The 14799-nt window shown below is 57.6% G+C and overlaps 1 protein-coding gene across 3 annotated transcripts in view; it reads right to left on the bottom strand.

The window, feature by feature from the left end:
• Positions 1-14799, bottom strand: part of NFIX (nuclear factor I X) — a 95718-nt gene that overhangs the window by 8179 nt on the left and 72740 nt on the right. The window contains exons 3-8 of one of the 3 annotated variants that reach the window (XM_061190352.1): positions 13962-14024; positions 13535-13609; positions 13039-13159; positions 11712-11848; positions 8592-8714; positions 6447-6622 (exon numbers count right to left, since the gene is read on the bottom strand). In XM_061190352.1, coding sequence (XP_061046335.1) covers positions 6447-6622; positions 8592-8714; positions 11712-11848; positions 13039-13159; positions 13535-13609; positions 13962-14024 — 695 coding nt within the window. Of the gene's footprint in view, positions 1-623; positions 772-6446; positions 6623-8591; positions 8715-11711; positions 11849-13038; positions 13160-13534; positions 13610-13961; positions 14025-14799 lie in introns of all 3 variants that reach the window. The other 2 variants (XM_061190354.1, XM_061190353.1) reach the window with 2 other exon arrangements.

Genomic DNA, 14799 nt, shown 5'->3' with positions numbered 1-14799 from the left:
GGATGGGAAAGGGGGAAAAAAAAAGAGGAACAACGAGAAACCAAATGTGAGACTGAAGGCTGAAGGGGAGGGGATCAGGGGCTGGCCTGCTGCACCTTTAGAGGCCTGAGGGGCCCAGAATGGAGGTGAGGGGGGCAAGGCAAAAAGGGGATGGTGGTGGCGTCGCCTTGTGGTCACATTTAATTTTCTTGGTGTGGGGGGGGGGGCACAACGAAACAACAAAAAAATCAAAAAACGAAAAAACAAAAAATGAAAAAACAGCAATTAGGCATGAAGATGGCATGGCTGTGCCTCCCCTCCCCCCTCCCCCCCTGGCCAGCACCCCTGGCCTGTGTGCCCCACTGTGCTCCCTCTCCCGCCCCCCGGAGGGGCCTGGGCCAGGGGCCCCAGCTGGGAGCAGCGGGCGGGCAGGGGGGCTAGTGGGGTGCTGGCTGGTGCAACTAAGGCCCAGGAGGCCGTGGTTGGGGGGCTCAGCTCTGCTCTTGTCCGGGTGGGAGGCTCCGTGGCACTCTGGGTTGGGGGGCTTTGGCAGTGAGGGAGGGGGCTTTTCTTTTTGCAGTGGAGACTGTTTGGATGGGCTGGGGACGCTGGGCGTTGTGGTTTCGGTTTCATCGTCCACTTACAAGGTGATGGAGGAGTCAAGGCGGCGCCGTCTGGGGCAGTGCTGGTGGATTTGGAATCAGGCATAGGAAGGGGCACAGGTCTGGCCACTGGAGGCGGCGGTGGTAGCAAAAATGACCCCGGGACTTTGCCCTGGCCGCTACCGTTGGGCTGCGAACAACATAAATAGAGTGACGCATGAAGGCACATCACACACAGACACACGCTCCCCTGCGCGGCCACGCCAGCTCGCTCCTGAGAGCGGGCGCTCCCGGCGGAAGATGATGCAGGATGGGATTCTCTCCTCCAGGGCACAGGGTTGGTGAGGGCATGAGGCCTCTATTTGGTCTCTCAGGTGTTTCTCTCTTTTTTTTTTTTTTTTTTTGTAGTCCTCTTTTGAAGTTGTGGGAGGGAGGAAGGGGGATGTCCGACGGGTGGTTTGTTATTTCTTAGGGAACAGGTTTTAGGTACCGAAACATGCCACCTAGCCGTACAAGCAGCTGCACTCAGAACTCTCACGCTCTTGAAGACCTTCTCCTATGGCAGGAAAGATGTACCAGCTTACCTCCTGTGCCCCCCTAAAACACATAGGTGCCTCCCCTCCGTGGGCCCCTGGGGTAGGTCCAGCTGACCCAACCAAGGACCACAGGCCCACCAGCATCTGCCCCACGTCATGGCCTCAGGGGGATGCCAGGGAGCATGCCCTGGGCTCTGGTAGCCTGAGGACAGTGGGGTGCTGGCTTATCTGCTACAGAACAGCCCAAGAGGAAAATCCATTGCTGGCAGCTCTGGTTCCCACAAGGTTCTTTGAGTGGCTTTCCCTCAGAAGCTGGGGATGTCTGGTCACCAGATCCACTAATTGTCCTTTATTCCCTCTTGTGCCTTACACTTGAGTTTCCTCCTCCAGGCCCCATGTGTGGCCTTGTGTTCAATCAGCCTTTGGGCTTCAGGGGGTGTAGGAACCACAAGGAAGGGCAGAGGTCCCCAGCCTCTTGCAGACACAGCTTCCCTGGACTTCATACCTCCTGCTGCTCTGGGCAGTGCCCTCGATGACCACCTGCAGCCTGGGCTCAAGGGGGCCAGGCCACAGCTTTTCATCCTAAACTGGTCCCTCTCCTGTGGGTCAAACCTCTGCCCTCCCAGCCACCCAGGCTTAGGCCCTTGGGAGGTTCCTATGCTCCTCCTCCTATTGGTGGGCAGACCCTGTGGGGCCCACCCCTAGACGTCTCCAGCTAGGTCGTCCTTCTGTCCTTACTGGTTTCACCTACACTATGACAATGAGACTCCCAAGGGGCCTCCCCTCTGCCGACAGTGTGCTCATCAGCTCAGCACCCTTGGCACCTGGCTCTGTACCAGGCACTTCACTCAGGTTGTGTCCAATCCTCCAACCACCCTGTAAGGCAGTGGTTCCTGCTTCGGGGCAGTTCTGGCTATTGACAGTGTCTGGAGACATTCCGGTTAGCACAGCTTGGGGATGGAGGCTGAGAGGATGCTGCTCAACACCCCACAACACACAGGGCAGCCCCCAGGACAAAGGCTCATTGGCCCAAAGATTAACAGTACTGTGGCTGAGAAACCTCGCTGCAAGGGAAGCTCTACGCCCCCTTTCACAACAGGGGATACTGAGGCTCTTCATGATTAAGTGGTCTAGCCCAAGTCACCCGGCTGTAATTGGAAAGGCCTGAAATTCATAGTCATGTCTGTCTAACTCCTAGGATCCTACGGATTCTTTCCAACAGACTCATTAACCCTCTTCCCAAACCCAAAGGAGTTCAGACTTCTCCGATGCCCTAAAACCTTCCACAGCTACGACTACATCTGACATAAAACATAATCTCCCTGGCCAGGCACGCAAGGCCGCCGTGATAGAGCCCAGATGGGGTCTTCCACCACTCATGCCCCTACACTCCCTCCCCCTGAGTACTTCCCATTGTAAACCTACTGGGGTTCCCAGAACACAGCCTAAGCAGTCGGGGCTGCACACTTGCTAACTGCAGAACCCTCTGTTCTAGAATACCCTTTCTCACACCCTTCAAGGCCTGCTCAGAAAACACCATCCCCAGCATGGGGACCAGCCAGATTTCCTGAATCACCATCCATCTCTCTCTCTCTTGTTCTTCCAGGACACTCTTGACCTCCACTGGAGCCTCTGAAGCAGACTACCTCCAAGGCTCCCCAACAAGCAGGCGGAATGTCACCTCTGTGTGGCCCAAGCATGTAGCACTCAAGTCCCACTGACTGAGTTGAATCAACTAGTCCATCCTGCTGCACTTTAAAACCATAGAGCCCCATGGCTCACCCGCGCAGGCCATGCCCTTCTGAATTTCTGCTGTCCCACCCTCCATCCTTCACCTCCAATGACCAGTCACCTAGGTCTGACACTGTCCCTCCAAATGGTTCCCTTGACTTGATCTTTCCTGCCCACTTAGAGGCCCGTGACAAAAGCAAGCAGTGGCTGCTTCTAGTGCTTATCGGGGTCCTGGGCTGAAGACCCTTTGTGCTGGGTGTCATTTTGGAAATGGACCTTTCAGTTCCAAGCAACAGCACGGGCCAGAGGGCAAGGGTTTCCGGCTCTGCAGGGTGATTCTGACATACAAGTGGAAACTGCCTTCCCTCGTGTCCACAGTCTATCTTGTTCCTATCTCATTCTTCCATCAGGGCAGGAAATGGAATGATCCCAACAGATTCACAGCCTCACTTCTTCTCTCTGGGCTGTCCTGAGCTTGGGCTCCAGGGGGGCTGGGACACGGGGGCTTTCCAGGCAGCCCTTGCTCCCATAGCGCAGCCTCTGCTTCCTCAGAGCCTGTCTCTCCCTAGGAGGATCTAAATCACTAATCCCATCCAATAAAGCAAATCCCAGCCCAATATGGCCAGACATTGAAACCCGCTGATTTACAACATTCATTTTCTAGAAGCAAGTCCCAGCCAGGCTAGGATGTCTCAGCTCTGGTTGGGGTACAAGTTGAGGTTTTAAAAATCTCAAGGTCTTGTGACTTTGCAGTGCCTTAAGACCTTGTGAGTTAAGATCTTAGAAGGAACCTAGGGGCTGGGATAGCTCCTCACTTTCATCTGACAGATGAAGATGTGGGCCTGACCATTCTGGCACTGGTGGTCAAGGCTGAGCTAGTACCAGGCTTTCTGCCTCCCAGAGTCATACTGTCCCATCAGGCCCAGCAACTTCTCCATTGCGCTCACCTGGCGGTCTCTTCTCTATGCCAGAAATACAGCCAACCGGGTATCCTCTTTCTGCCCTTTGCAAGTCCTCTAAGTGGTATCTCCATTTGACCTTGGCCTTTACCGATGTGGTTTTCTCAATCAGGGCCTTATGCTGAGGTCTAAGAGGTGCCTGGGAAACATTCTGCAAGTTGTCTGTAAAATTTTGTATGCCTATATTTTTCTGCAGAGATGATCCATAACTTCAGCTTCTCAAGGAGATTAGGAATTTACTCCTCTCGTCTCTAGATCAGTGGTTCTCAAAGTGGGTCCGCTGACCAGAAGAAGCATCACCTGGGAACTTGGGGGGAAATGCAGATTCTCGGTCCCACACCAGAACTGCTGAATCAGAATTAGGTGAGGCCCAGCTACCTGTGTGTTAGTGAGGCCTCCAAGTGACTCTCATACATGCTAAGACTGAGAACTACTACTCTGGAGGTGGCCATGGAGCAAGCACAGCCCTGTACCGCCGCTGTCTGCCACCAGGTCAGCTGCAGAGCCCAGGGCCTCTCTCTGGCTCTCTCCTCCTCCATAGCGTGGTGCCATCTCTAGCCTCCTCTCAGAAACTGGGCCCAATGGAGCAGACTCACTGCAGAATTCAAGCCCTACCCCCCAACTCTTGGGCACAACAGGCCACAAGAGGAAACCTACAGAGACTGCTCTCCAGCCGAACTAGACTCTCTGTTTAACCAGAGGGGCTGTTTGCTCCCCTGTCGGTAGCATTTTGTCTGCGGTATACTCCAAGCAATCACCTGCCTTGAGAAGAGAACCATCTAGGCCAAGTGAGCCCTTGATCTTTTTTTAATTTATTTTTTGGCCACGCCACACAGCTTGCGGGATCTTAGTTCCCCGACCAGGGACTGAACCCGGGCCCTGGGTCGTGAAAGCACGGAGTCCTAACCACTGGGCCTCCAGGGAATTCCTGAGCCCTTGATCTTGAATGATCAAGTCAAGGTAGAGGCTCAAGACCTGGCCATCAGGATGCCCAGGGATGGACTGACCCACACTCTTGAGGGTCCTGTGGGTTAGCTTCGGTTCTTTGGGCTAAGTCGGTCCCCCAGGTGGCTCTCATTTTGATTCCAAACCCCAGCTGCATCCTTAGGTGAGAAGCAGGCACGGAAGGGTTCCTGGCCTCTCTGATCCATATTCCAGACGCCAGGCCCCTTGGGGGCTGGGACACATGCTGGCACCTCCCGTAGACTCTGCCAGCATCTCTGAAGGAAGCACGGAAGCTGTTGGAGTCATGTCCACTTTTCCCTCCATGCCCCTAAAAGTGGACAGAGCTTGTCCAGAGAGGTGGGCAAAGCTCTGAGTGTGCTAAGGAGCTGCAGAGCCAGCAAAAGAAACCCTTGCAGGGCAAAGGGGAAAAAAAGATGAGAAAAGTGGAAGAGGAAGAAGAGCGGGAAGGAGGGCAGAAGACTGGCTTCTGTCCTAGACAGCGAGAGCAAGGAGGCCGAGCCATGGCCCTGCCCCAAATCAATACACCAGCACTGCGCAGGGCGCCCTGAGGCATCACTAGGCTGAGCAGCTGAGGGCCGCTGCTCTCCCTGGGCTGCCTCTGGCATGGGCTTCCAAATGTCTTTCCCTACCAAGGCACTGTGAGTGTCCTCCCCATCTGACCTCTCACAGTGGGGTTCCAGGCTGGACCAACTGTGGGGAAAGGAGCTGGGCCTTCTCATAGCACAGCATGCTGCTGGAGTTCCAGAACATTGCCAGAGGTCTAGAGACCACCATGCCTCAACCTGGAATGGTCTCCCAGGGACTAAACAAGGACCACTGTCCCACTGAAGGGTCACCTTTGGCCCACTGCCGTCCGGGATAATTCCTTTGCTGAGTGGCTCTGTGTTTCTGCTCATCAGTGACCAGGCCCCAGGGCTTGCTGATGGAGAAGGACAGTGGGGCCACAGAGCTCCATGGGGAGCCAGTCTCTCTCCCAGGCTGAGGAGCAGAAGACTTCACTCCAGAACCATGACTGACCTGAGAACCCCTTGTTAAGAGTCCTGCCAACAGGAATCTCATGAAAGACCCTGTGGAACTAGGCCTGCCCTCTACTAAGGGCTTCTCACTGGGGGATGATGATGCCCCCAGGGCCCACTGAAATCTGGAGACATTCACGATCAACACAGCTGGGGAAGGGGCGGTGTTGCTGGCATAGAGTGGGTGGGGGCCAGGGATGCTGCTCAATACCCCACAGTGCATAGGACATCCCCACACAACAGAGAATGAAGAATCCCAAGTGTCAATAGTGGGAAACCTTGGTCTAGAACCTACCAAATCCCTGCAGCCCTGAGGTTTAAGAGGGGTGTTAGGAGCTAAGGGGCCTGGGCCCGGGTTGGACAGATCATGGGTACACTCCTGCTAGAGGAAAAGACCACAAGGAGGGCAAAAAGCCCAAGCAAGGTGGGCCCAGCCACTGCCCCCTCATCTCTGGACCATGATGAACAGGCCCCGGCCCGATACGTGGACCCCTACTCCCAGACCCAGAAGATCGAGGTGTTCGGCACTACCGGCTCTCTGCTGCTGCAGCCCCAGGTGGGCTCCCGGCTTTTGGGCCCTCTCCCTGTGAGCCCTGAGACAGACAGACAGACGCAAAGATGAGCTGTAGAGGGGCTCGTGGGGTCCTCTGGACTCACCTGTCCGGTGGCCTGGCCCGAGCCATCCGAGCACACAAACTGCACAAACTCCTTCAGCGAGTCCTGCCCATGGTGGTGGTGGTAGCGGATGGTCGGGTGCGTGAAGTATGGGCTCGACTGCTGGATGATGGATGTGGAGGGGAAGTGCAGCGCTGATGCTGTGGCCCGTGGGCTCCCTGCATGCACGTGGCAGGAAGAAAAGGGCATCGTCAGGGCCTAGGAGGCAGTGGCGGGGGGGCACTGAAGACAAGGAGAACTGCTGGTCAGAGCACTTTGGATCCAGAGAACGGGCAGGAGCAGGGCAGGGACCAGAGTGAGGGGAGCGAGGCACTGGCCGCTAGTGTGAAAGTTAAGATGGCGCCAAACAACTCAGTAAATCAAGATAAATAACATTTTAATGCAATATTTTAAAAAGTCAAATTGGCAAACCGGGGCCCACAGACCAGCTGCTTATCTTTGTAAATAAAGTTTGATTGGAACCAGGGCCAGAGTTAGGGTGAGGTAAGTGAGGGTCATGCAAGCACAAGGTCAGTCCTATCTTTTGTTTAAAATATTGGTATTTGCTCATCGTATATTTTTGCAATAGTTTTAATTTTTAGAAATATTGCATTAAAATAAAATTTATCTTGATGACTGAGATTTTAGGGGCTCCCTGACATTTTGCGCCGAGGTGAGTGCCTCACTCACCTCACCCTGGTCCAGGGCCTGGGTGGGAGCCTTGATGAGGAGACAGACAGTTCCGCGGGGCTCCAGATAAACACACAGCCCTGCGCCAGTGCAAGAGGGGCCCCTGCAGTGCGCACACACATCTCCTGCGTGCGGGTGGGTGTGCACCTGGCTGCTGCTGCCCAGGCCACATTCTTCTGTGCTCAGCCCCATCGCTCGCACACACATCCTCGAACGCAAAACTCCCACCCTGGAGCAGGCCCCAGCTCTTCCCTGGCCAAGTCCTCCCCCTCCTGTCTGTTTCCAATCAGCTCCCTCTTGCTCTCAGTTTCATTAGGGGCCTGAAGAAACTTGGCTTCTCTCTGGAGTTCATAAAAGCTGAGTCGAGCAGGGCCTGCTGCCCTCCCGCTGCCTGTGCAGAGGGCCTGGGCTCCCCGCCCCCACCTTGCGGCCACCACGCCCTGCCCCGCTGCTGGCTGCCTCTGGGCTCCCAGCCAGGAGGCCCTGAGGAAGAAGCCAGGAGGGTAAACCTCAGTGTTCTCCGGGTCCTATAGGAGGGCCCAGGAGACAGCGGGTGGACACAGGGCAGTGTTCAGAAAAACTCCAGGCCTCTTTCTGCCAGACAGGTGCCAAGAGAGGGAAGAGGCAAGTGAGAGAGCAGCGGCTGAGGACAGCCTCCACAGCTTCCTGCCTGGTTCCATCCCCTCCAGAACACGGAGGCATCCTCCCCCCAAGCACTCTCTCCGTGAGACTGAAGCAAGAGAGCTCCCAAGGCAGCAGGGCCAGCTGCTTTCCCTGAAGAGCAGCCCAGGTACCACCTTCCCCTTGGCCTAGCCCTTCACTTCTGGAAAAGAGCAGGGAGGCCTCGAGAAGGGAGCCTGGGCTCCTAGGAGTACTATTCTCAACCTGCGCTCACACCAACCTGGGCTGGTGCTGGGAGAACAGACCCCGGGCTCTGTGAGGAGCTGAGAGAGAAGAGCTGAAAGGAGGGCAGAGGGAGAAGCCTGTGCTATCCCCCCCACAGCTGGAGGGAGGACAGGAGAACTGGGCAGGAATGGGCCTGAGGCTTCCGCAGTCAGGGGTAAGTGGGAGGAAGCCTCAGGACGGGCCTGTGCCACACACAGCACACACACGAGCACACATGCATCCGATGCATGTACACAGCACCTGCACACGCACACACACACACTCACGTGCACACACAGCGCACAAGCATGCATCATGCACAGGGGGTGTGAGAAGCAAGTGGGAGAGTGCTGGGGAACAAGGTGAGGAGGCCCAAGGGCTGGCCTGGGTCTGGAGGAGGCGCTGCTGTGGAGGGAGGGCCCGTTCCCATGCCCACCCACTGCCATACCATGGCCCATTCAGAGAGCTTGGGGCTGTCACTCAGGGTCGGCCCTGGCCCCTTTGCCTGGCCAGTTGCCCATCTGGGCTCCTCTGCCACCCCCACTGCCCCCCTCCGGGCCCTCCATTTCTCACCTGGTCTGACTCCAGCAAGCACAGGCAGCGGGTGGTGAGTGAAAGCCATGCGCGGGGAGCTGCCCTGAGAGGAGAGGGCACTGCAGAAGTCCAGCTTTCCTGACTTCTTTAGAGAAGCCGGGCCTGGGGGGAGGAATCAGCAACACAGGGCAGGTTTAGCTGGGCCGGGGAGGGAGCAGGGGAAGGTGGGAAGCCAGCAGCTCACTCCTTCTCTCCTCGGCCCCCTCCCGGCTGCCCCTTCCCCCATCAGGCTCCCTCCTGCCTCCTTTGCCTGACTGTGGCTCTGTTCCTCAGGCCGTGTGCAAACCATCCTGCCGTGGGTGCTGCTGACAGGAGAGGAAAATAAGGCCCTTTGGTGCACTGGGCAGGGAGTGAGTAAGGGGGCCCATCTTGACCCCTGACAAGCAGATAAGGAGCTCAAGGGGAACAGAGTGAGTAAAAGGGGGGATGCAGGGTCAGAGGGCAGGGAAGGTGTGCAGGAGGAGCCCGGGAGAGCAGCTTCAGGGTGAGCCGGCCCAGGGACTTCCCTGGCGGTCCAGTGGTTTAGGACTCCCGCGCTTCCATGCGGGGTGGGGCGGGGGTGAGGGCGCGGTTTTGATCGCTGGTCAGAGAACTAAGCTCCTGCGCAGCGCAGGCCCTGGGCTCTGGGAGGTTCTGATGGGAAGAAACCAGAGCTCCTTACGGGAAGGGAAAGCACAGCCATTGGCCCTTGGGAAGGACCACCGTGGAGAAACAGCATCTGACAAGAGAGCAGGGAGGAGGCTGGAGGGCCTGGGCGGGTGCTGGGGTTACAGCTAGACAGGAAAGGACTCCCTCAGTCAGGGGACCCAAAGGCCGGACTGTCAGAGCATGGGTAATTCCAGGGCTTTGCTCGGCTCCCGGTACCAGAGGTGGGGTGACATTCAGCAGGAGACAGGGACACAGAGAATACCCCATTTGAGCTCTGCCTCTAAGAGCCTGATGTTGCCAGTCAAGGTCATCTCTGTGCCCAGTGGGCATGACATCCAAGATGCTATACAAAGCAGGTCCCCCAGGCCAGGTCCGCCAGGGGAGGTTGTCTCCCGTCCTCAGCTGAGCCTTGAGGCTGTGCCCAGGCTGGGAGGGATAAGGTGAAGTCAGGGCAGATATCCAGAGCTGCCATCATTGGGACACAAATTGAATCGGTTTGGGTGGGGTGTGTGTGTGTGTTGGGTGGCGGGGGGTTGGGGGGGGAGGCTTCAGAACACAGAAGTTAAGAGCTGTCTTAACCACAGAGGGAAGAGGCGGGGAAAGGGTGAACTCCCAGCCGCCAGCAGAGGTGTTATCTGGCAGCAGCTGTGTGCCACCTGATAGCTGGCACGACGGGGGGAGCGCCTCCACCAGCTGTGCACAGCTGTCACCATGGCCGCACAGTGCCTCCCCAGCTGTTCCCAGTCCTGCAGCTGGGCTGCTTAATTGGTGATTTGTCCCAGAACAGGAAAACAGCACAGGGTTGGTGGGAGGAGGGGATGAGTACAGAGGAAAAGGGGGGAAGGCGAGGGGGCTGGGGGTGCTGCAGGAGGATGCTGGGGCCGTGCGTGGCAGAATTGCTGGAAGGAGCGGAAATGGCAGGCTCGACAGCAGGCAGCCAAGAAAGGAGAGACAGGGAACCGCGGAGGGGAGGGCTCCTCGGGAACCAGGTCTGCGCAGAGGGACCTGGGGGCCCATGCCTCAGGAGCCAGCAGTGGACGTGGCCCTCAAGGCACACCAGTCCTTGAGGAAACACTTCACGGAGGCCCTAGCTGGGGAGTCTTCGGGGCCTTCTCAACCCCTTCTTTCTGCACCTCCAGAGGTTCCCCCAGGGAAGCATCTGTGCTGTGCTGGCCCGGGCCCCCACTGGCCACGACACCCTGGGAGGGGCACCCAGAGTCGTGCCGGAGGGCTGTCCGGCAGAGGTGAGCCTTGCTGGTGGTCTAACCCTCTCCCTCAGCCCAAGGCCTGGAGGTGAGTCCTCTCTTCCTCCCAGGTTGCTGAGAGCAGAAGCCAGAGGTTGCATCTGGGGCAGCAGGAAAGCAGAAGCACCCCTTGCCCTTTAGTCTTGCTTCTCCCCCAGCCCTGGCCCCTGCCCATCCACCTGGCCCTTCCCAGTAGGGGAACATCTGGAAAACACCAAGCACAACACCATCAGGTAGACCCTCATCTTCCTGCGTCAGAGAACAAGGCCCCTGTCCCCAGGCCTGACTGATGCAGACGCACCTCATGCGCATCCCGTACACAGAGGTCTGCACTACCTGGTCCCAAGACACCCATACTTTGAGGACACACACAGGCTGCACCAACAATGTGTCCGGCAGAAGCGTCCTGCAGGCAGCCTCCTTACACACACCTGTGCAATACATACACGCACACAGCCCCCCTCTACCCCACCTGGGCTCTCCAGGTGTGCCCACACCTCCTGTCAAGACTGGAGGTGAAGGCGGGTGTGTTCACCAGCAAGGGTGTGGTTAGAGAGGGCTGGGAGGCCTGAAAACAATTCTGCTCGCTCTTTACCAGGCTCTGCTCCTCTCTGTGAAGGTGGGCCCTTTAGACCAGCGGTCCTCAACCTAGGAAGGTCCTGTCCCCGCCAGGGGACATTCAGCAATGTCCGGAGACATTTTCGGTCATCACACCTGGCGAGGAGGTTTGCTACTGGCATCTAGTGGGTGGAGGTCAGGGCTGCTGCTCGACACCCTACAGGGCACAAAATGGCCCCGCTACAGAGAATACCGCGGCCCCAAATGTCAAGAGCGCCCAGTTTGAGAAATGGCTTTAAACCGTGAAGACCGCAGAACTGGGGCAACCTCTCTAAAGAAATCCCAAGAGAAGGAGGAGGAGGGGGCTCTGAGGAGGAGGCCACGCCCCCCCTGCAGGGCACCAGAGGCTCAGTGTCAGGGCCTCTGCTTTCCTTCTGCCACATCTGTGGGCTCTACTGCCCACTCAGGGGCAACCCAGCTGCCCGCCTCTGCTCTCCTGGTCCGCCCTCCTCTGGAAGATCAGGAGGTGAAAAGACAGGCAGTGCCACCAACAGCAGGAGGAACGGTGGGAGGTTTGCCAGGTAAACTGAGGGGGAAGAGGAGGCTCCATGCTGCCCCTGCTCCAGGTCGGGCCTCGTGGCGCCCATACCTGCATCCACATCGTTGGGCCACCCGCTGGACTGGCTGCTGCCAGCTGCTGGGGAGCGGCCTGTGCCAGGATAGAAGACGTCGTCGACAGGGCTCTCCATCTCGCTGTCATCGATGGACTTGGGGCGCTTGGTGGTGCTGGGGAAAGAGGAAAGGGGTCAGGTGGGCCAAGGATGAGCTGAGGTACCGGTACTCAGGCCGAGGAAGCCTGCACTGACAGTCTTCCGCGTGGGGAGTGGGTGCCCGCTGTCGGCAGCGCTTCAGGGCACCCGCTGTGTGCCCACCCCCCAAGGCCAGACCGAGAGCCCCTTGGGCCCAGCCCACCCACTCCTCCTCCTTGAGCCCCTTCTCAGTCACAATACCATCCACCATCTACGGAGCTGCCCAAGTCAAAGACGTGGGCAAAACCCTCAGCTGCTTCCTCAGCCCCACCTTCTACTTCCCATCAGCTCCCACGGCTAGGGCGAGGCGTGCGAGGCACTGGCCAGGGACAAAAACGCCAGGGGGTGACACAAAACTCAGTCATCGTGATATTATGTTATTTTATATTAAAATATGATTAAATATGAAAATATCATAACATTTTAATGCAATATCCTAACATATCAAAATGAATGCCTAAACCTCACAATGAACCAAAATGTCCATGGTTTTGTTTTTTTTTTTTCCCAAGGTTTTTTTAAAAAGGGACAGGATCCCACCTTGCCCTGCGTGACTGGCCCTGACCAGGGCCTACTATATCTACCTCCCAAATATCTCTCAACTCCATCCCTCCCTCTCAGGCCAATCCCCCATCTGACTCAGGCCCTCCTCCCCTCCGACCTGCTGGGATAGCCTCTAACTTCTTCCAGAAGTACTTTCTAGAACACATATCCCCCGCATCTTCTACTTAAAACCCGTCAGTGGATTTTAAGCCCTAAACACCCTCCTCTGGCCTCTGAAGTCCTCCGTGGGATAGTCCCACCAGCCCGCCCAGCCTTGGCCAGGTTGAAGGCTGCTCTCTCTACCTGGAGCATCCACCCCATGCCTGTACCAGACCCCTGGGCTCAAATGTCACATCCGCAAGAGAGGGGCCTTCTCCAGTGCCCACAGGGAGCACCTTCTAGGCAAAGCTATGCCTTGTTTGAGTTTGTGTCCCCAAGGCCGAGTGCCTGTGTCAGCACAAAGTAGGAAGCTCAGGGGTTGGGGAGCATAGTGAGCCCCAGCTCTGGAGCCAGTGCCCTCAACAAAGGATGACATTCTGAAGCACCCAGGCCACAGTGGTACGGCTGCCCAAAGCGCCTGAGATGCCTGGGGGGGCTGGGGGAAGGCCGGGGTGCGGGGCTCACCTGGTGGAAGGAGGGGAGGTGATGGACCGCCGCCCCAGGGTCACCTGGTTTATATTGTAGTAGCTGGGACTCTCCAGGTCTGCCAGCGAGAAGTTGGGCCCTGATGCTGTCGCAACAGGAGCTGGGAAGAAGGGAGAGTGTGATGAGGTTTGGAAAGTGTGGGCGCCTGTTTTGTTGCCATGCGCAGCCCCCCAGAAGCCCTGGGGTGAGTTCACTGTGAAGGCTGCTGAGGAAACCTCCTCCTGGCTGGAGGTTGTTGGGAAGAGTCCTTGGTTACGATTTTTTTTCCTCCAAAGCAATGGAGGTTAGAGGTGGGGCTCTCTGGATGCCTCCATTCCACCCAGCCCCATGCCAATGAGGCCGAGAGTGTCCCAGGAAACCTGTCTGCCCCCTCCCCAACCAAGACCCCATCAGTGGGGGGCTACGTGGGGTCCAAGTCCCACCGCTTCACCCCCATCCCTGCTGACTCAGCCCTGGCCCAGAAGGAAGGACTCACTCTGTGATACTCTCACCAGCTCCGTCACATTCCAGACCCCGGAAGTCACAAAACAGTCCTGGAAACTTAAGTGCCCTGAGGAGGGAAAAGGGCAAGTGAGTGAGTGGAGGCAAGGCCAGGAGGGGATGTCTGCCTGTTTCCCCAAAGCTCTCCCTCCCCTCAACTTGCTCCATCCCATGCCCCATGTCCCAGCCCCAGGCTGGCCCTCAGGGGTCTCAGATCTCCCTGGAAGTTAGGGTGTGCTACCGATGAGTGCCCTCCCCCTCTGAATAGCAGCCCAAGTTCAGTCAAGGGACAGCCAAGTGAAGGGGAATGGCAGGGGCAGGCCTGCCCTGGCCGGGGAGAGCAGAGAAGGGTTTGGGGAGGACGTGGTGGGCACAGCAGGCCAGGGAGGCTGGGTATAGGCAAGAGGGCAGGGGGCACTGACCGTTGGGCAGTGGTTTGATGTCCGCATCTCCTTGCTGGTTTGAACTATCTGATTGTCCGGATTCTGCAGGAGACACAAAGGGTGGGGATGGGTCAAAACCAAAGTGCTCCACAAACACCAGGCAAGCAGCTGCCCCTCCAGCCTTATAAACACCTTCACTCCCCTTCCCTCCCTGAGCAGCCCAAGGAGACCAGGGAGAGAAGGAACTGCTACTACCGTGGTGGGGCTATCCTGGGCTCTGCAGGGTGTTTGGCAGCATCTCTAGCCTCCACCCCCCACTAGATGCCAGTAGCACCCCAGTTGTGACAACCAAAAAACCGGTCTCCAAGCACTGCCTGATGTGCCCTGGGGGCAAGTTGCCCACGAGTGAACGCACTGGCTGAGAGTCAGGGCAAGGAGGCGCCCAGGAGAGAAGCCAGCGACTGTCTCTTTGCACAGCTGGGATGGACCCAAGGGACCCCCATTCTCTACCCAGCTCAAGCTCCAGAGGAGCAGCCTCTTCCCTCCCTTCATTAATTAGAGCCGTTCCTGTCTGCCCACGCCACCCCCACCTCACCTTTATGCTTACGGGTAGTGCCTGGCAACACGGGGCGGGGGTGGGGGGGAGGTTTGCCTTGACGCTGTCGCCTGCTCTGTGCCAGCCTGTCTGGGCTGTCTCATGCCCCAGTGCCACAGCTGCTCGGAGGGAGCCCCGAGACAAGGGCCCATTGTGCGGTGGGAGCTCACAGAGGGCTGGGGGCAGGGTGGAGTGTGTGTGTGAATATTTTGCTGAGCTTGGGAAAGCCCCCCGCCCCTGCCCCCCAGGTCCTCAAAGCTTTGTGTGCCAGGGGCACAACGG

Source organism: Eubalaena glacialis, chromosome 4, assembly GCF_028564815.1.
Source record: "Eubalaena glacialis isolate mEubGla1 chromosome 4, mEubGla1.1.hap2.+ XY, whole genome shotgun sequence".
Taxonomy (NCBI): domain Eukaryota; kingdom Metazoa; phylum Chordata; class Mammalia; order Artiodactyla; family Balaenidae; genus Eubalaena; species Eubalaena glacialis.
The sequence above is the reverse complement of the archived record's forward strand: the minus strand, read 5'-3'. Positions and strand labels throughout refer to the sequence as shown.